The following is a 27004-nucleotide window of genomic DNA, read 5'->3' as shown; positions in this document are numbered from 1 at the left end:
TGCTCCGGTGGCTCGACGTCTACTCACGATCGTAACAGCAAGACATGGGCCACACATACACACATGCACAAACAATAGCAAAATCTAAGAAAACAGTACAACATTACATAGAAACAGTACAAAAAACTAGTCTAAAGCTATTCTACGCATTACAACGATCGCGTGGATATAAAGAACACCTAAAACGGAGCTAAAACGCGAAAACTACGCTTAAAACAGGATCCAGGGACCTATTTGTAAGAAAAACAGAGCAACCAGGGGCTTCTGGACAAAAACCGAGGACTTAAACGTAATTAAAGTCTAGACACAGGGACTAACTAGCTAAAAACCCTAAGCTGGACTGCGGTTACTAAAACCCGAAAGCGCAGGGGTGTAAACGAATAAAACAGGGCTGGACTGTAATTACTTTTGAATTAAAATGGACCGCGGGTTGATTCCCCTAAAAGACAGGGGCTCTTCAGCAAAAACGACGGGCCGAAGGGGTACGTTTTAATCTGAGCCGTTGGATCTGATTTGAACGGCCCAGATTAGAAACTATAACGCGAAGAGGTATCTACACATATCAGCCGCTGGATCTGAGATGAACGGTCCAGATTTAAAACATCGGCGAACCGGTACGCTTGGATGCCATCCATTGGATCCAGATCTCCCGGCTCAGATCTAAACTACCCTCGATCTAATCTCGCCCACCCATCCCGGGATCGCACGGCTAAGGATGAACGGCGCACAGGACGGCGGAGGGGGTCACCGGAGCTCCTTCCCGCGGCGGCGCTTCGCCGGCGTAGGCCGATCTCGGCCACCCGGGCTCCACTTGGGACGAGACCAACCCGTAGAGGATGCTGGCGGCACGTGTAACTCATCTGGGCCACCAGCGCGGCAGATTGGAGCTCGGGGCGGTGCTTCCCGCGGTGAGGGCGGCTCGGGGCACGGCAGCACGGGGAACGCGCACGAACAGAGGGAGTTAGGGAGGGAAAGGGGCACGGCGCGCTTCTTACCACTCCGGGGTACTGCAACGGCAGTGGGGGGGCCGGGGGTCGAGGCGTCGGGGACGAGTCGCGGTGGCGCAGAGGCTCGGGCGGCGGCGGCTCCAATCCGAGGTCGGTGGGGTGGCGTAGGGTTGGAGGCGGCGGCGGGGTTAGGGCACGGGTAAGTGGGGGTCGCAGGGCCACTTAAGGGCGGAAGTCGAGACCTCGGCATGCGGGCCCAGAGGGAAAAATCGCCGGCGGGTTCGGAGTTAGTTGGGTGCCGGGGAAAAACAGAGGAAGGGAAGGAAGAAAGGGAGGTGGGAGGAGGAAGTGCTGACGCGCGGGGCCCGCGGTCAGAGAGAGAAAGGAAGGGAGGGGAGAGCCAGCGCGCGGCTCGGGCCGGGGAAAAAGAAAATGGGCCTGCTTGGCCCACGCGGGAAGGAAAGGAAGGCCCGGGATGGAAAGGGGAGAGAGAAGAGAAGGAGTGCTGGGCTGGGCTGGGCTGCTGTTGGGTTAGCTTCTTTTATCCTTTCCCTTTCTTTTCTACACTCAAACATCCAAACAAACTCATTTGAATTCAAATGCAAATTGAATTCAAACCTATGAACTCAACACAAATAAAATAATGCTGCGGCATGAATGCACAAACAATTTAATCCTATGATAAATTTTAATTACCCACGTTATAAAATTACTTTAAATACGAGATAAATTAGAGAAAACCTTGGAAAATTTATTCGAGCCCAAATAAATTAATTAAAATTTGAGGAAATTACCTTAGGGTGTTACAGGAGGGCAACGGTGGTTTCTGGTAGTGCGACCGTGAGCTAGAACCGGCCTTTTATAGGCTGTAGAGATAGAGGAGAGTGGAAAGGGCGCAATGCCACGGCCCTGGGTGGCTGCGTTGACGCGGTGAGCGGCGAGCAGAAATGCCGGCGAGACCGGCGGCAATGGCAGTACCACAGGCAACGTGACACTCGGCGAGGGGGCCAGCAAGAAGAGCTAGAGCGGCGCTCGGGTTAGGGTTGACGCGTGGGGCAGCTAGGAGCTGGAGGTGGAGCCGGGGAGCGGCCGGGGCTCAGCACATGGTCGGGGAAGCGGCGCTGACACCGGCGGCAGGGGTGCAGCGGGCGGAGCAGAGGAGTTGCCAGAGGAGGAAGAAGAGAGGAGGAGGTCCGAGGGGCTTCGTTGGAAATTGCAAAAACTTCAGGGACTGCACTGTAAACAGAAATTTCCCATTGATCCAAAGCTCAAATGAGAAAATGGTCAAAAAGGAAGTTGTAGAACTTTTCAAAACCTATAACTTTGCTTTAGGGCTCGAGTTCAAAAACCTAAAGTACAAAGTTTTATTGCACCATTTTGCACTCAAAATAAACTTCACATAAAACTTGTCCTAGTAAAGTAATTTTTATGAACTCTTGGGCTTATCTGCAAGCATTTAATGCTGATCATGATGACATTCACTTTTTCACTTTGACCCTTGGTAATTTTTTGGAAAATTACTTTATGTTCCAACTAATTTACATAAAAGGGTTTGTATTTTCATAAATTTACACAAATATCCTTATTCTCATAACTTTATTGGATTTTCACACAATTTCACACATACCACATATTATTTTTATTGGTTTGAGCTATTTGACACCTAGGGTGTCACAATAATCAGCAACAATATCACAAAAAGAGAATTAAAAGACTATAAACATTATCAGAATTATACAGTTTATCCTAGAAACGAAGACTCCAAACTTCACAGGCAATCGACCGGGGGTTGCGTAGGCCTAGAACTCAGCATCATCTTCAAAAGACTTCACATCACTCTCTCCTCTGAGCAGCAATTATGACAAGCGTGAGTACACTTATGCTTGGTACTCAGCAAGTATTGGGAATTATATGGTATGAAGGCCAAAAGCAAGGAAAGGCTGACTAGCTTACTGCGATAAGCAATTTTAGTTGGTCAAATTTTATTAGCAACTGATTACTAAGGTATAAGTTCATACCAAAACCCACATTAAAAGAAAGAGAACAGGTATAATAGAAACATAACCATAACCATAAACATGGTCCATGATTTAATTCATCTTCAAGTTTAGTTATCATGTGAGAGTCCAAACTGCTCTTAACCATGAGCACGGCTGATACATCAGTCTTTGCTCTGTAGAGGTTGTACACTTTACCCACAATTCGTGTCTCCCAATTTGCCCAAGGTAGCTAGCCTCTTAAACACTTCTGAGGTGCGTGGCAAGGGATTCACTATGAGGCCTTTATAAAGATTCCCTCACTTATGACAATCCGCTATAGTTTCAAGTCAAAGCGGTCATAACTCTCCCTAGTAAGGTAGTGCCTTACCTAAGGACCACATATCAAAGCCTCAAGAGGACCGAGCTATACCCCGTCGATGCAACCCCTCTTTCCCTTTAGGTAAGATTATCATAAGCTACTGTTTCTAATTAATCAGCCAAGACTAGAGCCATGTAGTATTATGGTTGCACTGTTTTCCTGAGTGGTTCTCCATATTTTGATTAAAACATATGATCTTGTGATTAACAACACAAAGAGCATGAACATGGATAAAACAGGTGTAACATTATCATTGTTGTCATCATGGTTATATATTATTCCCAAACTAGAATCAGTTGTTACAACTAAGCAATAGCTACCCAACATAAAGGTAAAACCCAGGTTAACAAGGAATGATCATAAAGACTAGGCATATCCTTAATTAGGATCCATCAAAATTAGGACACATGCATGCATGTAGAAAATTTATATTTGTTATGATTATTTGGACAAAAGAATGATCAAGAAAACACTTGCCTTTCTTTTAGAGAATAGCTTCTCAGAGTCTTCAACTCTTGTTCTTGAAACTCTAAATCTTTAAAGCTCTTGGATCGTGCTCCTTCTAACGTCACACAAGCATTGGGCTCAAGCATACAAGCAAGCAAACAAACAAGAACAACTAAGAACAGATATAGCAACAAAAGGAAAGCTTTAAAAGAGTGTACTAAAGGATAGGGCTCATTGCTATGGTCAAGAGGGTGCAAGAGACGGGAAAAACGGAGCTACGGTTGAAAAGAAACAACTGTCGGAAGATTTGTATTATAAAAGAAATAAAAGAACTATAAGCTTTATTTATTTTAATTTAGAAAACTAATGTAAAAGATATTCAAAAGAGAATATCCCTAATTATAATTAACTCATATTATATTTGCATTTATAAAGACGAGGTACAACTTAGTCAAATTTTATATAAAATTGTCTATTTAAAAATTATCCTAATTAAACGATTAATTAGAAAAGAAACTGGTGAGAGCATCTAAATCTCGAATTTTATGGTTCGTGTGTAACTAAAAAAATTATAACTAAAACACATTTAAGTTGATATTAATCAAATTAACATTAATTAAGAAAACCGGAGTAAAGACTTAATTGGATTTTAATTGGAAAAACTAGATGAGAGGACATTAATCAAATTAAATCTATTTTTAATTTTAAAAACAGTAATTATGATGCAACAACGCTACAAAATGATATCTTAGGGTTTTAGAGGCCTAACACAAAAATAATGGATCGAAACGGATCTAAAACAAGGAAACTACGCACAAAACAAGGTTGCAAGGTCCTATACGTGATTAACTATAGATTTTAGGGGCTAGCAAGGAAGATCTGCAAGACAGAGAAAATAGTACTCGCAAATAAAGAAAAGTTTAGGGTTAGATCTGAAAAAGACCACGGGTGGGGCTGGGTTGAAAAGATGCAATAGATCTAGGGGGTTTTCTGCGAACTTTGCAACGCACACGAAAAACTGCAGGAATTACAAGATTTCCAAGAGGCTAAATTGCAAAAGCTCAGCACCAGGCTCCCTTGGTGGCCGGCCGCTACTGTTTTGCAAATTCCCGTCGTTCTAGGGCATGGGAGATCGCGAGGAGTGGAGCAAAAGAAAGAGGACGACGAGGGGATTTGATTCCATACCTTACTTACTGCGGGGTTGCATCGTGGTGGCTGGATTTCGCCGGAGAAGAGGGCGGCAGTGCTGGGCATTAGGGGACGCGCAGGGTGGTGCAGGAGGAGGCGGGCAAGGGGTGAGGTGAGGTGCTGCGCAGGGGGAAGGGCTAGCGGCGGTAGGGAAGGGGCACTGGTGGCTGCGCGGCAGCAGGAGGAAGGCGCGACTGCAAGGGCAGGGCAAGGCGCCGGGGAGGGCGGCAGGGGGGCGGCGGCACTGCAGGAGGGCCGCACGCGAGGAGGTGGATGCGCAAGGGTGGCACGGGGGGGTCTGGCACTCCTGGATTCGCGTGCAGGGACGCTCGCGGTTGGGGGTGCTGTGCAGGCCTGCGCACGATGATGCAGGGCCTCAGGCATGGACACGCAAGCGTGGAGGGGGCTGTGCGGAAATAGGGAGGAGGCGACGGCGGCGGCTGTGTAGAGGGGAGGACAAGCAGGAGGAGATGCGGGCCTAGGGTTGCGTTCAGGATTTATAGGGGCACGGAGGCCTCGGGTTTGGCAAGCTGGGATGAGATGGCGCATCGGACTGGGACTTGTCCTTGAGTCCAGATTGTCCATGGGAGAAACAAGATTGGGCTGACCAGCGGGCCCCACAAGTTAGCGAGCAAAGAGAGGAAGAAAGAGGTAAAGGAAGGAGGAAACGACCTCGCGTTGGGACTTGAGTGGCGAGCAAGTTTGGTTATGGGCCGAAACAGGTTCGGGTGGAGGCTGAGCATGAAAACGTGCTGACAGTGCTGGTTGAACACGAACGGGCTATTCAAGAACGTGAAATAGAAAAGAGAGAGAGAGAGAGATCAAGCTGGGTCATTAGCAGATCAGTTCAGGACCTTGCAGCGGCGATTCTGGTTATCGGAACTAGCAGTTCGCTAGCTTCAATGAGCAATCAAACTCCGAGATAGAAAGAGAAAAGGGAAATGAGGGGGTTCACCTAGGGTTCCTCAAAGAGATGCTTCTGGTCTATTTTCTCGATGAAATGTGACACACAATGAGATAGTGGTGGTGACCGAGCTGAATCTCGCACGCGGCATGTTTGTAGGGTTTAAGGCGGAATAGACCCAAAATGAGTTCAATCCAGCTCAAGATGAAAAGAAAACGAATTCATTCTCCAGAACATATTTTCAGGCCTAAAATAAATCTAGAAAAGTCCAGATAAATTTTTAAACCACGAAAAATATATCCTGAAGAATCCTACAAATTTCGAGGAAAAACCTAGGACACGACGAGTCCAAATAAAATACTCAGAGCCCAAGAAAAAGATTTTAGAGCTTTCCAATAAATGGATTTAGCTCTACAGAAAAAGAGAATAATTTCAAGAAAAATCTGGAAAATTCTCGAAAAACCCTAAAGATGGATAAAGACATTGTAAAAGACCTTCACATCCTAAAATTAAATATTTTTGGGTGTGACACCGGGCCATCTTCCATTGCCCTTGAGGCGAGAAAGTGCGCTGCCGATGAGAGCACAGAGCAGGAGGAGGCAAAGCGAGCACAAGTGGGGCAACACTCGGAAGTGGTAGACGTGGAGCAGTCAAAGGAGCGCACTCACCCGGAGGCATGTTTGAGAGCAGCCAGCCCAACGAGTGGTCAGGAGGAGGCTGTGCCGAGCTCCCTAACTGAGGGTGTCGGCCGTGGCCCTCTACAGACTAGTCGGGGAACAGCGAGGTCGGTTCCCACTGTGGCTCATGCGCCTGGGCTTGGCTTGTGGCTGCTGTCGGGCATCCGGGGCTTCAAACTTCCCCCGCTCGTCCGGGCATCAGGGTCAGGGAACTGCTTCGCAGCTTCAGTCCCGTTTTCGGATGTTTTTGCTTACTCTACTTTTTCTCGCAGTGCGTTGATGTCGATCAGCCTCCAGCCTGGTGTCGAGCCGGTGCCGTGGAGGTTGAACCCGGCACTATTTGCTTCGAGCCAAGGAGGGGGGCGGGGTTTAGCTTCTATGAGCCGGTCGTCGGTGATGGTGGCGATCCCCGTACAATTCGATGTGGGGGTGACCGTGGCGATGCCTCCCCCGTCAAGTGCAGGAAGGGAGGAGGAAATCGTGGCCCCCGAGTCCCCATGTGGGGGTGGATTTGGTTCCCCCACATGGTCCCTGCTAGAGGAGGATGAGGGGGCCACTCCGGCGCTCACGGACGCGGAGACTGAGATCAGGCTACTCGCCTTGCGCGAGGAGGTCCGGACTCGGGGGATGAACACCCTGACCAAGAATGCGATCCCTCGGTGTTGTGGGCAGCACTGGAGGGGAACCAGGAGCGAGCGATGGTCCTGGCCTCCAGGTCATCCGGATCTGCGAGCAGGTCGGTCGCTGAGTGGGTCTGGCCCAACCCCGGCAAACCGGGTGAGGCTCGGTTTGTCTTGAGCAATCATTGGGAGGAGAAGCTCTGGGGTCTTCTCGAGCGAAGCGGGCAGTTAGCCTATGGTGAGCTTGCTGTCATAGAGTCGGGGCTTATGGAAGCCCTCAATAAGGTCAGGGTCGCTCAGCGGACCGTGTCCGGCAAGCTGCAGAGTTTTGCTCCAGTGAGTCTCAACGGCTCCTTCCTAGTATCCATTTTCTTTTTGATGGTGGATAATGTGTCTCGGCATTTCATATTTTTCGCTTTGAAGAACCTGGAGAGGATTTTGTTGAGCAAGTCCTGATTTCTCCAGAAGGAGCACGCCCGACTAGGGTAGGAGGCGTTGGCGCGGCGATGGGTCGAGGAGCTAACCTACGAATTGGAGGCGGCCAAGGGGTCGACACTTCATGCGCGCGAGCGCGTGACTGCTATCGAGCAGGGACTCACCGCGGCCCGGTCGGCTCTGAGCATGGAGTGGGAGGCCCGAGCCCTTGCTTACGGGCAGGCTCAATCCATGGGGCAGTGTATCACCGAGTTGGAGGCATCGCCTATCCTAGAAGGAAAAAGGGCTCAAGACCATAGAGGTGGCCCTGGCCAGGACTAGTTTCTTCCCTGCATCCCCTCGACCCTGTTTCGTATTTTGTGGCCTCTGACCCTTGCTTTGTTCATGTTTAGAGCTAGGAATGAGGAATGGTCTCCTGAAGAGCGAACTGCAGAGGTTGGAAGACGCTCGCCGTGCCGCGGAGTCCGAGCTAGCCACTGCCAAAAAATCGATGGCATGGAATGCGCAAGCGCTAGTAGGTTCTTTGGAGAGGAGCAGGGTCCTTGAAGAGGAGCTCGGCCAGCTCTGAGGCACAGCACGGTTGGTGGTCACGGAGGTGCTCGGGCATCGCCCGGGGTCGAGCGCGCTCGTCATCGACCTCTCGGAGATCCCGGGCGAGGTGGCGGGGCTCATCACTTACAGAGTCTTCCACGGCACCTTGGGAGTGTTGATGTTAGTGGCGTTGCATCACTGAACCCTTGACTTTGAAGCAGTCAGAAGAGGGTACACCGCCGGGTGGTCCGCCGACCAGCTCCGCGAACTTGGTCAGAGCTTGGTACCAGTCGCGATAGCGATTGCGAAGGCGCCCACAGTGGAGTGGGTGAAGGAGGCTCGTCGTGTGGAGAGGGAAGCGACTCTGGGAACAGGCGGTGGCCTGTCTGCATAAGCTGAGTCGAGTGCCACCCTGACCGAGTTGGCTCCTAATTAGGGAAATCCTCCACTTGACCCTACAACGCGGCTCCTCCCGTCCACATCATCGGCCAACACGGCGAGCTGCCGCAGTAGAAAGATCCATAATTAGCTTTTGTTTTTGGACATTTGGTGCAGAAGACTTGAAGGGTCCCCCGAGTGAACAACTTTAAGTGCTTGTAATCATTCTTGTTTTAATGATGCTTGGAAAACCTGTCTCACCCGTCTCCCTTCGCTTTCTGGAGTGATTCTTGCCTTCGTACTTCCTCTTCGGACCTGCTTGCTGACTGTAGGCTGCAGTGTGTAGCCTGGGGTTGGCCCTAGTAGCGTCAGCTACTAGTTTGCCGTAGGTTGTGGCGAGAGCTCGGTAGGTTAGCTGCTAGTTCGCCGTAGCCTAGGGCTGGCCCGAGTGACCTGAGTGGCTTGTAGCAAAAATCACTTAGGTTGCAGAGGGGGAACGGGTCGCCCTTTTGCTTGGACAAAAAATTTGCCTTTTTGTGCGTGATTTGCAAAAGGAAAGAGGGGGTAGCCGTGCACATGGCGGTATACCCCCGTACGGCCTCTGAGCGACCCGAGCCAAGAGTGCTCGGGTCGGGGCACCGTAGGAGTTGGCATTTGTATGAAAGCATGTGGTGGAACTGGATTTGGTGTAGAAGTAACAAGTGTTGGTGAGGACGTTGCCGTCACTATCCTTCAGTCGGTAGTTCCTGGCTGACTACGGAGTGAGCTTGTGCCAGTCCTTCGGCGACCGCGCTCTCCGTAGTACCATGATGCTGACTTCGAGTTTTCTTCCTCGGATCTTCCTCTCATGGTACCTGCAAAGGGTTTGCTAGTAATGAGCCGAGCGGACCAAGGCCGTCTCCCGAGCCTCCTCCAACAAGTCGACCGCGTCCTGTTGAGCCTCCGTGGCTCGGTAGGGGTCAAAGGCTTTGACCCTTGGGGCACCGTAGTCTAGGTCGGAGGAGAGCACTGCTTTGCCCCATATGTTAGAAAAAATGGGGTGAACCCAGTGGATCAATTGGGAGTTATCCTCAGGCTCTAGAGGATATTAGGGAGTTCCTCAACCCAGTGTCCAGAAAACTTTTTGAGCCAGTTGAAGATGCAAGGCTTAAGTCCTTGGAGGAACATGCCATTCGCCCTCTCCACTTGCCCATTAGTTTGAGGGTGTCTAACCGACGCCCAGTTGATCCATCCCGTATCCATCGGTGAACTCAAAGAACTTCTTGCCTGTGAAGTTGGTACCGTTGTCTGTGATGATGGTGTTTGGCACACAAAATTAGTAGATGATGTTCAGGAAGAACTTGATGGGCTCTTGGGAATTGGTTTTGGTGATGGTTTCGCCTCAATCCACTTTGTGAACTTGTCCACCGCGACAAGCAGGTGAGTGAAACCGTCAGGGGCCTTCCTGAGAGTCCCGACCATGTCAAAACCCCAGACCACGAATGACCATGTGACGGGGATGGTCTGAAGCACCAATGCTGGTAGGAGGGTCTGCCAAGCGTACAAATGACACCACTCGCATGTACAAACAACCTCCTCCGTGTCACGTAGTGTTGTTGGCCAGTACAAACCTTGGTGGAAGGCCTTGCCGACTAGCAATCGTGGGGCTGCGTGGTGTCCACAGATGTCAGCATGGATCTCAAGGAGTTCCTTGCCCTGATGGGTCGGGATGCATTTCATCAGCATTCCCACTGTCGATGGGCTGCACTGGTAAAGCTCACCGTCGGTGGCAACATACATCTTGGTGCGTCGAGCAATCCTTCGCGCCTCAATTATATTGGCTGGGAGGACCTCATCAAGGAGGTAGGCCAGGAGGGGCGCCCTCCAGTCAGGGTCGTTTACCGCTGCGTCGGCTGCTGGAGGTGTAACCTCCATCACGATTCAGTCGGAGCCCCCGAGCCCATGCCTAGCTGGGACGCACCTGACCGGGGCCCCCGGGCATCGGGTCAGACGGCCTCTAAGGTAGGTCCGGCTTGACATGGATTGAAGGTGCGTGAAGATCATTGATGAAAACCCCGCTGGGAATAGGGTTGCATTGGGTCGCCATCTTGGCGAGCGTATCAACATCGTTGTTGTCCTTCTACGGGACGTGATGCAACTCGATTCCTCGAAATTTGTCCTCCAGCTTGCGCACCTCTTGGCAGTACACGTTCATGAGGGAGCTCTCGCAGTTGGACTTCTTCATGACTTGGTCCACCACCAGCTTGGAGTCGCCATAGGCATAGAGCCTGGTTGCTCCGAGCTCAATGGAGATGCAGAGGCCAAAGATAAGGCCCTCATATTCGGCGATGTTGTTTGAGGCTGGAAAGTGGAGACGGATCGCATATTTGAGCTTGTTCCCCTCAAGCAAGATTAGCACCACGCCGGCCCCCGAGCCGGGTCCCATAACTGACCCGTCGAAGTATAGGGTCTAGTAGTCGTGGGCGATGTCTGGAGTCGGGATTTGGACCTTCATCAACTCGGCGATGAAGTCAGCCAGGGCCTGCGACTTAAAAGCAGTGCAGGGGACATACTTGATGTCGTAGCCCATGAGCTCGAGTGCCCATTTGGAGATCCATCCCGTAGCGTCGTGGCTGTGGATGACCTCCCCGAGAGGAAACGAGGTGACGACAATGACCTCACGATCAGTGAAATAGTGTTGCAGCTTCTTAGTCGCCATGAGCATGGTGTATAAGAGCTTCTGCACCTGTGTGAAGTGAGCCTTGGTCTCAGTAAGTACCTCGCTGACAAAGTACACTGGTCGTTGAACCTTCAACAATCGGTGTACTTTGTGTTAAACGAACGGCCCGGTTCCTCCCTTTCGACTACAAGAGCGGTGCTGACCACGTGGGTGGTCACCGCGGGGTAGAGTAGGAGTGGTTCAAGTCGCTCAGGGGCGATGAGGACCGGGGCCGAGGTTAATAGCACTTTCAAGCTATCCAAGGCTTGCTGAGCCTCCTCTATCAAGACAAAAGTATCTAACTTCTTCAGGAGTTTGTAGAGGGGCATTCCCCGCTCACCTAGTTAGGATATGAACTGACTGAGGGTGGCCAAACAGCTGGTGAGCTTCTGTACACTTTTCACATTGCGTATGGGGCCTATCGTGGCGATGGCCATGATTTTTTTGGAGTTGGTTTCGATGTCGCGCTTGGACACTATGTATCCAAGTAGCTTCCCCTTCGGAACCCTGAAAGTGCATTTTTCGGGATTCAGTTTGATGTTGAACCTTCAGAGGTTAGCAAATGTGGCGCTTAGCATGGTGATCAAGTCTCCTGCGCGAGGCACTTTCACCACTAAGTCGTCTACGTAGCCGGCGACTGTGGGTTTCAGTGGCTTAGGCTAGTTGGGCTGCCGAGGCGGGTCGATCTGATCAGCAAAACACTTCTGCATTCAACGATGGCATGTTAGAGCACTTCCATGCGAAGGCATCATAGTTGGCGCGCAGGAAGTCGATGAGCGCACTTTCCTATCTGGTCGGGAGCTGGGTCCCGATCCGCACGGTCTTGGTCGGATCGTTGGGATCGACCTCGACTGCCTTGGTGTCCTCAGTCAGGCGGAATGAGCTGGACAAGGTTGGCTCATTGTGGTCGGGAGCATCCTCCACCACCATTTTGTGAAGCCTTCCGAGCTCGGTGGAGTTGGAGATGATGGTGGAGAGCTCGAAGTGCTCCTGTCCGCAGGCGTATGCCTACTTGAAGGAGCCGCTCACCGTGATGACGCCGTTTAGTCCCGGCATCTTCAGCTTGAGGTAGGGGTAGTTGGCGACTGCCATAAACATGGTGTAGCACGAATGCCTGAGGATGATGTGGTACTGTGACATTCAGGTAATTAGAAATATAGACACTAGATTTCAATGTGAAAAGTATATGCTTGCTATGGTGTATGTGTGTAGTACAAAGGAATAGGGGTATAACTGTAATTTTGTAAAATATAGGCCCTTTAGTAATAATTAGGTAAGAATGGGAGATAGCATCAAAACCTAGGAAAAATGTGACACTAGGTGTCAAATTTATATCACCATAGGAAAGAAAGTGCAAAAGATATATTGAATTCTATGAAAAATGGGTCTTTGTATGAAAAGAGGGACCTAGATGTGATTAAAACCAAAAATCATGGGTCCTTTTATGCAAAATAGTTGAAATATAAAAGTAACTTTCAAATTTACTTAGGGCCAAAAGGTAAGAATGCAAGTCATCATGACATCACATGAAAACTTGTAAACATATCCAAAATTACATCAAATCCATCTTGGTAAGGACAAAAGTAATTCAAATTCTACTTTTGTTCAAAATTTAACATGTAAAGCTACAAGATTTGGGTTTTTGAACTTGAACCCTAAATCAAAATTGTAGCGTTTGAAAAACTCTCCAACTTTCATTTTGGGATTTCCTCATTAGACTTCTACATCAGTGGGAAATTTTAGTTTATCGAGAGGTCCATAAGATTTCTAAAATTTTCAAACAGGCCCCTCGGACCCCCTCCCTCTCTTCTTCTTCCTCAGGCACATGCTGCCCTGCTCTGCTCCTCCTGCCGCCGGTGCAGTGCTTCGCCCCTGGCCGCCGCTCTGTCGCCGTCGCCGCTCCACCTCCTGCTGGGATGACCCCCACGTGTCGTCCTCTCCCTACCCCGGCCCTGTTCCCCTCCCCTGCTGCCCTCCTCCACACGCGCCACGACTTTCCTGAGCCACCGCCGGCCGCCACATCATCGCCACCGTTGCCAGCTCCTGTTCGCACCCACAGCGCCCCTCCTGGCCTTAACACACACTCAATGACCACTCAGTGATCTTGTTCACTCATTTTCACACTGCTTTTCCATGGCATTTCCCTTTCCTGAGCTCATCTCCTCACCGGACTTCTGCCGCCCCTTCTAGCCACCGTCGACAGCCGCCACTGCCGTCGCTCCGCCCCAATCCAGTACTCCCACAGCACCATGACATCCCACCGGTGCTCTCCAACCCATTCAATTTCATCCTCCCGTGCTCGAGCCTTGTCTTCCACAGCGCCGGTCAGCACGAGCTCCACCGCCGCCCCCTGCTCACCGTGGACAGGCCGCCTCAGCCATCCCCGCACCCCGACAACACCTCAGCCAGTCCCCTTTCGACCCTGTGAAGCTCTAAAACCCCTCAGTTGATCCCCTAGTGCACCACATCAGCTTCCCGACACTCGCCGGCATTTGATTCCGCCGCCACCATCTCTTCCTCCGCCGGTTGCCCCAATCCCGAAGCTCATGTTCCCAATTGAGTATATCAGTACCTTCCCTATAGCTCACTGGTGCTTACACGTAGGTTCCTCACCGGTATTGTCCGCCGGAGCATCGCCGTCGTCGTTGACCCCTCCGCCGCCGCTTCGGGCTCCCGTCGAGGTCCCCCTTTCCGGTCACCTCTACCCTCTACACGTGGCCCAATCAAACCGCCGTGAGCCCCTGAAGCTTCCCCTCCCCTCGGACCTCGCCGGAACACGGCCGTCTAACCCCTGTTCCCCTTCCTCCTATGGCCAAGGACCTCGGGATTGAAAGAATCGAAAGCCCAGGGGGCTGTCTGCAAAGCATGTGACTCATGTGAATAGTGCATTAGGGACCCCCTTGTGTTATTTGTGCTGTCATCTTTAAAATTCCATATCAATTCAAGGAAAAATCATAAAAATGCAAACTAAAATTTGTTGGATTCCTTATTCTAAGGTCTACAACTTTACTTATGGGTTGATTTTCAGTTTCTGAGTAATTTGTACTCTAATTTAAATGCCAATTTTAAGTAGTTGTAAGATAAGAAAATGCATAGTAATTAACAGAAAAATGGTAAAAATGTGAAACCAATTGTGTTAGTTTTACTTTGACATGTAGTATTTAGGAAAAATAATTAACCTACTGTTTATATAATATTTTTATGATGTATGAATTTAAGTATGAATAAGGCTTAATTGATCTTATGTAATTAATATATGCAGTTTTAAATGTTTAAAAATCATGAAAACATTTTGAAATATTAGAATTGAGTAGTATAACCTATACACAAAAATATAGGATGAAGTCTTGCATATGTATATAGATCTAAATAATACTTATTAAAATTAGCTTTATTATTAATTATTCTTGTAGCACAATTCCTATAGGAATAAAATCTTGATAAGTTGATAATAACTTGAATATAACTTAATCTATAATTAATAAAAATTTCAACCCAATGCTATAGTAGTTTATTTGGAAGTGTTGCCTAATGACGCTAACCAAGTTAATATACACCCGATAAATGACTGCCCAGTAGAGAAGTGAATGAAATGTGTAATAAGTAAATTATATTTTCGTTGGATTGCAACTTTATCGTGGAATAAAATAAAAGTATATGCATCCCTTAAATTATAACCTTGCATATCATGTAGACTCGACTACTCTCGCCAACGGGGACTACGAACTCATCTTGGAACAAGGAGTGGAATTAGCTGAAGACCCCGGGAACACCGTCGGAGATCTAACTGAAGCTCCGAACCAAAGTTCGGAAAACTTTGACGTTCCTACCCCCAACCCCACTCAAGAAGGCAAGCCCAGGGCATAACCCCTACTTTATTTACACTGCAATCTATATTATTTATACCTATCTTTGCATTACGTTCTTAGGAATTGTATGAGAAACCCTAGTTACATTTTTCTAGGAACCAGTGTATTGAATACTAGCACTTGAGTTCGAATAGCCGCTCTGCTAATAGAACCGGTAGAAGTCGGGTGATTTCCTGTCACTCGCACATTATATGAGTTGTAATGTTTACATTCCTGTAATCACTATAAGGATGACGGACGGGATTTATGTGAGGTATCATGATTGAGATGATACCCCGTCTGTGTTGGTGAATTTGATAAGGTCGCAGTGTGTGGTAGCGGTGGTTAAGCATTTGAAAGTACTAGCCACATGCCGCGAAATATGGTAAGCGGTAAGCCTAGTAACCAATCGGCCCGAGGAGTGGACATACCTCCCACCACTCATATTTGGTTTTCCTGTTACTCGCTTCGACGTGTGGGAATACGTGTTGCATGGCAATCAGGAGTACGGTCGTGTAGTCGCTCTACACACGTACGTCCTGCACATTGGATGTGCGTATGGTCCTGCAGTCACTTGTGGTGGATCTGATCCACGAGTCGGAATGAAAGGCAAACGGTTGCTTCGGAACAAGCGTTGGATGTTCCAAGCATGTGAGTTAGGTTTACCCTTGCAAGGCTGAATTCGATTCAGGAATCGTCCGTTTCTCGCGGAAAATTGAGACTGCTTGATCCCTTTGCCATATAGAGTAACAAGAGCAACTTTGTAATTATCAAAGATGATGTTTGGCTAAAGATTCTACCATGCTTGATTAGTTATAGGTGCTTATCTAGAATGATTAATCACATAGAACTTGAAAGCTAAAATTTGAAATTAAGGATCTACTCTTTGTTGTTTTTCAGCTGAAAACTCTACCCACAACCATTACAGCCTTCATAAGTCTAGTTAACATGGCTAAGTATACCATGAACGGGTAAGCCTTGCTAAGTATTAGAATACAGTCTTGCTGTGACTTTTTGTTCAGGTAATCCCCCTGACGACTCTGCTCTGCCTATGCCATGGCCTTACCCACTGCCTGATGGTTGGTCCGTGGAATGGGACCCGTCCCCGGCCAACACAGATCCTACCGAGTGATATCATGCTAGGGCTAGCATCATATCCGTACTAGCGATGTGTACAGTGCCCGTGTTTTAAACTCCGCTGCCATGACTTGAAACTTAAAACTATTTTGTAATAATTTCCATCAGTTAGGAACTGATGATACTTTAAACACTCATGTAATATATCTGCCTGTGCTGTAAAATGTGATGGCAATTATATCACTGGACTCGCCTTCGTGCGAGGTACCTTGCTTGATCCTGCATTCGGTGGTTTGTCGGGACGTTACCCGACAGGCCAAGGGATTGTACCGTTTAAAGTACGATGGAGCCCTCAAGAGTGGACTCGCATACTTGAGCCGGTGTAATTCAGGTTGGTTCTGCCACAGCTAGTATCAGAGCTAACAAGTGTACACTAGACATATGAAATGCCTTGAAAATACTTTTGGTATAAAATTTGACCAACAAAGTGTTTTGCAAAACTACGTTGGGTTCGTTAAGGATTGTGCTTAGTACGTAAAGCCCTAGGGTGACATTTAAGGGAATTAGAGGTGGCTATAGTATATATATAACTCTAACTCCTAGCATTGCTTTTCTGTCAAAACTTAAATTTATGCATAACCCAACTTTACATTCTGTAACGACATCTTCGATGATGAGGTAAGAAGGTAAGGATCCTCAGCTAACTGGGAAGTTAGCCTTCCCGTCGGTGATGCGAACCGAACGCTGTTTCTCAAGCAGTGGCCTACTTGAGATGTTGCCAATATATCAACTTGGGTTGATTACATTGGGAGTATATGGTTCGGCGCAGGGTATGGCGATAGCTGTTCATACCCCCGCATTTTGCGGTACCCCCGTGAATACGTTGTTTTGATAACGTATGTTAACATTGTCTGTACGGCGGTAATGGTACAGATGCTGTTTCTATAGTGAACAGTAATGATTGAGGACGCTTTCATGACATGCTGGCATGAAAGGTTCATTGGATATACATTGTGATTTTCTGCAGGTACACTAACCACGGTCACGAAATCAGGACGGATAGGACTTATCGACTAGTTATTAGTGAGAGACGTATGTATTATGCCACTGAAACTAACCACATAAGTCCGGAAATATTCGGCAATTATTTTGGTTGTGAGGTCGAATAGTATGTGCATGCATAATACATTAACCAACAAAATGAGTGCTTAAATTTGTTGTTTTTCTAAGGATAGGTAATATGTTGTTCAATCTTAGTATGGGTTCAATAGAATCTCTTAGTTGAGTACCTTAAGTATCCATCTGATTTCCAGCCTTTGCTGTTATCAGAATCGATTGTCTCATTCCATTTACCTTGTGAGTTCTCAGCAGGGTAAATATATCTTACCATTTGCATTCTTGTCGCAGATGGCCGCTCCTTCGAATGTCTCTTGGGATCATGTGGGGCATCTTCACACTAATGCCTTGCATTGGGAAGGTTTTCCTCATCTTCTATGCGAATCATTAAGTCTGTTCCATTACACTGAGCCTCCCCAATACGACGGAGTGGAGTATCGAGAAGAAAGTGTTCCTCGATGCCGAGTTAGCATGACGATTCCTCAACATCCTTTCTGTGACACTCAGGTAAATAGCATGGTCACCCCCTAGAGTTTTGGTATGCTTTTATGTTCAAAGTGTGGCAAAGGTGTGTTTAATATGTGCAATGTTAAGGAAAAAGTGTTAACTATGTAAATAAATTTTAACTGGAGGTCCTTTTATGCAAAATGGGTGGATATGGAGGGAAAAGTTTAAAAGCATGAGGGTGGTTTTGCAGAAGATGGTAACCTGTGGTTAAATTGCAAAAATATGAGAAATTACCCTTGGGTATATATGTAAAAGTAATTTTATCCATAGGATTTACATGAAATTTGAAAATATTACTAAGTTTATAGTATCTTCAAAACTATTGCTCAACTGTAGATGAACCTTAAAGAGAAGTTGTAGAGTTTGAAAAACTATGCACTTTCGCTTTTTTGATCATCTCCATTTGAGCACTGGTTTAAAAGTTATAAGCTCTTTTCAGTAAAGTCCTTGTGTTTCTTTGATTTTGCAAAACAGTCCCTGGTTCCATTCTTCCCCTTCTTCTTCCTGGCGCCCCTGCCCTCTCTGCTCTGCCTTCTAGCGCCCTATTGCCGGTGCAGTGAACCACCCCTAGTCGCCGGCGCCCACCTCCTGTTCTCCCCCTCGCCCACGCGTCACCTTCCTGCCTTCCCACCGCTCTATTTCCCCCTGCTGGCGCCTTGCCCGCGCACCACGTCGCCTGCGGGTCTGCAAGCGCCGCCGCCGCCGATGCCTCTGCCGCCACCGCGATCCCCGGTTCACCCCCCCCCCCCCCCGTAGCGGCTCAAGGCCGAAATTCAGCTCGCCCTGGCTCCCTTCCTTCACTCCAATTGCCTATAAAAGCTGCCCAGACCTGCTCGCGTGCGCCCTACTGCCGCCGCCTCCTCCATTAGCGCCGCCCAGCTCGGTCCGTAGTGGGACTCTCCCCTTCGCCCTCTCCCTCCCCTTGCCCCTCACCGCCGGCGAGCCCTATGGCCGGAATTTGGCCGGACCCGAGCCCCCACCGCTGGCCATGGCTATTGGACTCAATTGCGTTGATTGTTTTCTTTCCAGGGGGTTATCTGCTAAATCTAGGGACCAGTTTGTAACAGAAGTAGTTGTTATTTCATGTGAGTGCATGTTCTGTCTTGCAAAATTCATAGCAATTCACAGAAAAATCCAAAAATAGCAAAACTAGTTTTGTTGTAAACTAGATTTCAAACCCTACGACTTTTGCTAAGGAAGTTTAGTTTGAAACAGAATACTTTTACCTCTATTTTAAACCTAAGATTAAGGAGTGGTTTGTGTTTAACTCTTATATTTCTTGCTTTATTGCTTGTGAATCTTTGGCATGTATGTTCTATCAGGTATAAGTAAATTTGTGTTAAAGTCCCAAACTCAAATTTGTGTTAAACTTAACTTCTTTTTAATTTGGACTTTCAAATTTGAAATATTAACTCAACCTGTTGTATAACCCTTTCTAACTAAGGTTTACCGTCATTCTCTAATGTGATATTATTTAATGCTTAATGTATAATCAAATTTCCAAAACCTATGATCTTTTATTTAAAGTTTTGAATTTAAATTTTGGTTCATTTCAAATTTAATTTAAATATTTTAGTTCTTGTTTGCAACAAACCCCACAATATCTTTGTGATTCCTTTATAAATAATGTTTTAAACCTAAACTCTCTTTATTTTATGAATTCTGGTGTGCTAATTGGATGAAATATAACATTTGAAATATAAAATCTAAAATTTAAATTTCGCCTTACTTACTTTATTGCATCTCATATAGAATCAACGACGCTCGACGATGGGGACTACGAATTGGTCTTAGGACAAGACCAAGGCTTCCCAGAAGACCTAGCGCAAGTCGTCGAGGGACTAACTGGAGCCCCGAACCCGAGTTCCGAAGCCTCTGACACTCCTGCCCCCAACCCCACTCAAGAAGGCAAGCCCCGGACATATCCCACTACTTTATTTACACAGCAACCTATATCTATTTATATTATATCTTGCATTAAGTCTAGGAGTTGTAATGAAACCCTAGATGCATGAATCTTAGGAATCCAATGTATTGTACCCGAGTCCTTATCGGATAGATGCTCCGCTAATAAGGCCGGTAGAAGTCGGGTGGTTTCCTGTCACTCGCGCGATATAGGAGTTGCTTGTTTACAATTCTGCAACCACTATAAGGATGACGGACAGGGTCATGTGCTGTATCATGACCTGAAGTTTTACCCTGTCTGTTTTGTTAAAAGTTGATAAGGCCGATCCATGTGGTAGTGGTGGCTAAGCGTTTGAACAGTACTAGCCACATGCCGCGAAATATGGTAAAGAGGTAAGCCTAGTAACTAATCGGCCCGGCAAGTGGACATACCTTCCACCACTTGATCTTTATGTTATGTTCACACGCACCGACCTGTGGGAGTACGTTCTGCATGGCAGACAGGAATACGGGTTTTGTAGTCACGCTACAGACGTATGTCCTGCACATATAGGGTGTGCGTACGGTCCTGCAAGTCGCTTGTGGTGGCCTGATCCACGACCCGGAATGAAAGGTAAATGGTTGCTTCGGAACGATTTTTGGATGTTCCAAGCGTGTGTGTTAGGTTTACCTTGCAAGGTTTGAAATTCGATTTAGAATCATCCGCTTCTCACGAAGATTGAGACTGCTTATCCCTTTTACCACATAGAGTAGGAAGTGTAACGAATGATGGATAATCTTGATGGATGATAATCACTACCTTGCTTGCTTAGTGTAGGTGCTAATCTAGAATAAATACTCAACTAGAAGATGAAAGCTAAAACTTGAAAGTAGTTCATACTCTTTGTTGCTTTTCAGCTGAAAATAAACCCAGAGCCTTACAATGCTGTCATTTGTCTAGTTACGGGCTAAAGTATACCCAACCCCGGGTAAGTCTTGCTGAGTATTAGAATACTCAGTCTTGCTAGTACCATTTGCAGGTATAACACTTGTGAACCTCACGGACAACCCTGCATGGCCAACCTCTGTTCCTTTTGGCTGGTCTGTGGAGTGGGACCCATCCCCGGCTGGCAGTGACCCTCCGGAGTGACACCAGGCCTTGGGCTGAGCATGGTGTCCACCTTTGCGACGAGAGTGGTCGCGTGTTTATTTCCTTTCCGCTGTGAACATAGACAAGCCGTCCAGCTTGTCAGTTTGAACATCGTTTGTATAAATTTTATTGCAATTGAACATGGTTTGTAATAATGTTTACATGTTTGTAAATTAAAAGTGATGAGTTGTGCTGTAATTGTAAACTCGCCTTCGTGCGAGGGAAACCTGCATCGGTCCTGTTGAACCGTGGTTGTATCGGGCGAAGACCCGACAGACCAAAGAGTTACATCGTTTGAAGTACGTTGGAGCCCTTGAAAGAGGACTTGCGTATTTGAGCCGGTGTAATTCAGGCGGTTCTGCCACAGCTGGTATCAGAGCTGAAGGTTTACCATTACAATTACAACCACTCTTAAAAAGTGTTTTTAGAATAAAATTTGGCCAACAAATGAATTTACAAACATGCGTTGGATTCGTTAAGGATGTCTTTAGTTCGTAAAAGCCCTAGGGATGTATATGGGGAATATCAGGTGGCAATTAGAGTATATATATAAATCTGACTTGTAGCACTACTTTCCGTCAGAACTTAAATTCCTGCACAATCCAATTTTACTTCCTGTAACGACATCTACGAACGGAGGTAAGAAGGTAAGGATCCTCAGCCAACTGAGGGAGCTTGGCCTTCCTGTCGGTGATGCGAACCGAACGCTGAATCTCAAGCAGTGGCCTACTTGAGATGCTGCCAATATATCAACTTAGGTTGAATATATTGGGAGTAGATGGTTCGGCGCAGGGTATGGCGATCGCTGTTCATACCCCCGCATTTTGCGGTACCCCCCCGTGAATACGTTGTTTCGATAACGTATGCTAACGTTGTCTGTACGGCGGTAATTATACAGATGCTGTTTCTATAGTGAACAGTACTGTTTGGGGACGCTTTCATGTCATGCTGCCGTGAAAGGTTCATGAAATATATATATATATATCTGTGTATTTTTCTGTAGGTACACTGACCACGCTTATGCTAATAGGATGCGTAGGATTTATCGATTAGTATATATAGTGAGAGACGTATGAATATGCCACCGGAATTAACCACGTAAGTCCGAGGATACTCGGCAGTTGTTTTGGTTGTGAGGACGAGTAGTACGTGCATGCATTACCAAACAAACGAATGCAATGTATGCTTAAATCCTGTTAAGGAGGAATAGTGTGTTTCTAGAATGGGTTGATAGGACTTTCGTGATAAGTCCTAGGATGAGTATCTTAAGTATCTTAGGTATCCATCTGATTTCTAGCCTTTGCTGTTATCAGACTTGACTATCTTATTCCATTTATCTTGTGATTTCTCAGCAAGGTAAAGAGTCTCCGAAATGGACTCTGAGCACAGAGACCCTGTTATCAGTCCCCATCATTCCTCTTCTGGTAGCCAGTCGTCAGTGGGTAACTTAGAAGACTTTTAAGTTGAGTGGGTGCCAGTCTAGTTGTACTTAGTGTAGTAAAAGTGTAAAATAGGTAGTGTGTAGTTTGCCTAGGTCTGGAGCCACTTGTTGTATATGTGGCATATGTAATTAAGTGATGGCATGTAGTAGTCCAGGGGTACTAATGTAAGACATAAGGATCAACAGTGCTTATGTAGTAACCCAAATCTTGTGTCTATTATCTTCCTTTATCTTCTTGCATCCGAATGAGTGGGTTGAATGGAGCATAAGAATTGCATTCCTGTTTGGAAATTGTATATCATCTGAAATTTGGAGTTGAGATGTTATTGTTAATGCACTACTAGATTTTACCCCTAATGCAACGCCGGAAATATGTTGCAATATGCCCTTTTTCGGTGCAATAGCCACAATTGCACCTAAAAAATTTTGTAAAAAAGTGATGCAAAAGGTCTTGTGGTATTAGCCTTCAACCACGAATGTCTTTTGTTGGTTGCAATTTTTTTTCTATTACAACACAATTAGGCGTTGCAAGTAGCATCTTAGGGTGCGCTCGTGTAGGTTGCAAATTATCCTATTGCGACGCATCTGCTGTTGCAAAAGGTTCAATTGCATCTTACCCAATGCGTTGCAATGTGTATAATCTTGCGTTGCAAACCATTGTATTGCCACTAACGTGTTTGGGGTGCTATAGGGCAAGCACCTTTATTGCCACTAACGTTGTTTTGGGTGCAATATGTCATTACCTCTATTGCCACCAAGTTTGTTTGGTTGCCACAGGTATACAGTTCTATTACCACCAAAATCGTTTGGAGGCTATAGTTGGAGCACTCTATTGCCATCAAACTTGATTGGTTGTTAGTTGTGATCTCTATTGCTTCGTGAACATTTTGGTGGGCAAAAGTTCATGCCTCTATTACCACCATAATATTGGGTTGCTACATGTGGAAAGGTGTTGCCTCCAAACTTTTGTAGGTATTGCCACATGTCTATTGCCACGCTCAATTATTTGTATCACCATCAATAATTTAAATCAATATAATACATGATCAAAAATAATGAAGCATTTATATATCATTCATGAAACAAGATTGAACAATTAACTGTAAAATTCCTTGACACACGTAGTTCTTCCCAAATACAAAGTAATAAGTTCGCAACACCAGATTGTTTCTAACACACATAGTAGCTTATTTTGATAACAAATAAACAACTTGATCAGCAAAGGGTGACTTCAAGACGATCTCATCACTTGATCAGGAAAGGGTGACTTCAAAATGGTCCCATCATCACTTGTTTGCTCCATTATTCGAACTGCCTTAGTTTGCTGAAAAGAAAGAATTACATTTGTTATCAAGAAGTGAGCTGAAATATGAAAAGGAGGCAACAACATCAGGCAGTCATAAATTTTGTTGTGCATCATAAATTTAACAGAATTATGGTAAATACTTTGACAGTAAAAAGAAACATTCACAGCAAATACTTTGACAGTGACAATAGAATTCATTCACAGCAGGTAGTGGAGAACAAAAATTTCACCTCCTGTCTTTTTGGCGGCTTGACGTCTTTTAGCAGCTTCATCCTTTAGCTGTTTTGTAGTAAGGAATATAGGAACTGTTGTTGTATTTGCTTCTTTGTTGCTTGCAGATGCGGTACTTCTTGTAGTGCGAATGCCGTTTGCCCTTGGTATATCAGTGACATGAGATTGAGTCTTTTCCTGGGAATAAAAAATGTTAGAAGGAAATAATTAGGTGCCATTCTGTTAAGTATATAATGATAGCAGTAAAAAGTTCTCAATTCACAAACAACCTGATGTGAAGGGACCACATCCTGTGGGGTTGGCTGAACTTCTTCAGTGACATTGATGTTTGCCTGCATTGATGTTGTAGGTTGGACAATCATTAAATGGTACAGACAATATATTTTTCTCAATGTGCATAACATCCAAATTATGCCTGATGAGCAAAGAAGACCAGTAAGGGAGTTCAAAAAAAATACTCATCTTCCTCCAGTTGTGCCATCTTTGGTCTTCGTCACGTTTCCTTTTTCTCGATGCCTTCTTTCCAAATCTAACTTGTTCAAAGCTTTCAAACTCTTCAAGTATCTGTGCACCTGTCAGTGGTACTGGAGCCTCCCTGGTTTCAACCTTGTTGTTGAAGCTGACCTTGTTCTTGCGCCATGGATGGTCCGAGGGCAAGAAACGACGATGTCCCATGTAGCAGTGCTTCATCCCATGTTTCAACCACAAATAATCAGTATCTTTGTGGCAGTATGGACATGCAAACTTTCCTTTCGTGCTCCAACCAGAAAGCATAGCATAAGCTGGGAAGTCATTAATTGTCCAGAGTAGAACAGCATGTAATTTAAAATTTTGTTTAGTCTGTGCATCCCATGTTGGAACACCCTTTTCCCAAAGCTCCTTCAGCTCTAATATAAGGGGCCTCAAATATACATCAATATCCATTCCAGGAGATTTTGGACCAGGTATCAACATTGATAGCAACCAGTTAGATTGTTTCTGACACAACCACGGAGGCAAATTGTAAGGTATAAGGATAACAGGCCATATGGTGTATGTAACATTTTGCATCCCAAAGGGATTGAAGCCATCAGAAGCAAGACCAAGCCTAATATTACGACCATCTTGTGCAAACCATCCATATTCTTTATCCACGTGCTTCCATGCCAATGAGTCAGCAGGGTGACGCATTTTTCTATCTTTGACCAATTCTTTCTTATGCCATTGCATCTCCTCAGATAACTGCTTCGACATGTACATTCTTTGCAGCCGAGGAATAAGAGGAAAGTAGCGTAGGATCTTCACTGGAAATCGCTTCTTAACAGTAGCACCATCCACAACCTCATTATCAGAGGTTTTATCTACAACTCTCCACCTAGACTCCCCACATGTGGGACATGTCTCCAGCATTTTGTTTTCCTTAAAAAATAACACACAATCATTCTTACATGCGTGTATCTTGATATAGTCCAAGCCTAGGCCTCGTACCACCCTTTGCACTTTATCCAAGGAGTCAGGGATACAATGGCCTTCAGGGAGAACCTTTGAGAACAGATTAAGTATGGCCTCCAATGCTGAGTTACTAATTCCGTACAAGCACTTTATCTGAAAAAGTTGCACGATAAAAGAGACCTTAGTTGCATCTTTGCATCCTGGATACAATTCCTTCTTTGCCTCCTCTAATAGTTTCAAAAATATCTCTGCTTCCTTATTTGGTTTCTCACCAGCATCTATGATTTGTCCATGTATAGAGCCACTGATAATGTTTCTAATCAGAGTATTAGTGGCAGCAGGATTATCACCTGCGTCTTCATCATCATCTTCTCCAAAATAAGGTGCTGCATCAGCTGTAGGTTGTGCATCTTCAGGTTCTCTTATACCAGTATTGCGATCAGGATTGACACCATGATTCACACGACCCTCAGCTGATGAACAAGTTTGGCCTTCGAATTCATTATTGATGAAACAATCAGCAAACCCTCTAGTAACTAAATGAAGCTGAATCTGAAACACATTATGATATCTTATCATGCATTGACATGTAGCACATGGGCACGCAACAGATCCACCAGCTCGTCGTGATGATGATGTGCCAAAGTTTTCAATAAAACTTCGGAAATTCGCCTTCCACACCTCTGAATGTCGAGGCAAGCGCATCCAACTCCTATCTGCGTGTGATGCCATTTATCTGCATGCATGTTTGCAATGAGAGATCATGATGGATATATGCAGGGGAGATATACAGTGGCGGGTCCAGGATTTGGATCATGGGTATTCAAAATTTGTAATGGTAAAAAAAATCACAACCTAAATCATGTTTCAGACCAAAAATTAAAATCACGCTAGTATGAGCACTTATCTTCCGTGAATCACACAAGTATGTTTCAGACCATAGATCAGTTAATTAAATCAAGAATAGAGTGGTGGAAATACTATCTTTGTTCTTTATTAGTGTGTGCGTGGAAATAATTCTTCAGTTCCCAGGTGCTGGAAATATCGAACAGGTTGGTGGAATTCTTTTTCAGTTCACAGATAACAATTGTGTTGGTAATACTGTGTGTGTTCTTCAGGAAATAAATCAAGAATAGACAGTATTTATGCAACAAAACAAACACAGTACACGCATTTTTTTCTACAGTAGTCAAACAATGTATCTACTTAGAATTGGTCTCGCGCGCAAGAGTACGAAGACCGGCAACCACAAAGGAAGAAATTCTTCAGAATTCTCACCGGCGATCGGGCACGGCGACCCAGCTGCAGTACACTCAATTGGACTCCTCGGCGGACAATGATTCCGAGGGGCGGCCAAGGGGGTGGCCGAGCAACCCTAGGGGAGTACAAGGCCTTCGGGCCCAAAAACTGGCATCGCTGCATCCAGACAGATTCTGGTCGTCATGTTGTTTCGACGATTCCTATCGACTCCGTACGTATTTTGATATGGGATCAGTTGGGTTAGAAAGCTTATCTCCTTAGCTTTCCAACGATATATAGAATGCCCAAAACGGAGCCCGTATGTGGCCTGGGCGTCCGTTTTCGTGATGCCTGCTCCTGCAGTCCGAACCGGACTCGCGAATAAATCGGACTTCAATGTGGATTGGGCTTTGAACTCTATCTTCGCTTGGGCCTTGGTCATATGCGTATTAGTCATATCCTCATCAGAAGGGGACTCACGACTGGACCTTCTGTTGGGCCTGTTTTCTGTTTTCTCTTTTTGATTTATATCTAGAGGATATATTACATATGCGATTTTGATCTGTTGGGCCTGATGGAGATATATATATA

The 27004-nt window shown here is 46.1% G+C and overlaps 1 protein-coding gene across 1 annotated transcript; it reads right to left on the bottom strand.

Annotated features, from left to right (window-relative positions):
• Positions 1 to 9814: 9814 nt before the first annotated feature.
• Positions 9815 to 10399, bottom strand: LOC112890369. The gene has a single exon (XM_025957271.1). The coding sequence runs from the start codon at positions 10397 to 10399 to the stop codon at positions 9815 to 9817; it is 585 nt and encodes a 194-aa protein (XP_025813056.1).
• Positions 10400 to 27004: the final 16605 nt, after the last annotated feature.

This window comes from Panicum hallii, chromosome 4 (assembly GCF_002211085.1).
Source record: "Panicum hallii strain FIL2 chromosome 4, PHallii_v3.1, whole genome shotgun sequence".
NCBI classification, from domain to species: domain Eukaryota; kingdom Viridiplantae; phylum Streptophyta; class Magnoliopsida; order Poales; family Poaceae; genus Panicum; species Panicum hallii.
The sequence above is the reverse complement of the archived record's forward strand: the minus strand, read 5'-3'. Positions and strand labels throughout refer to the sequence as shown.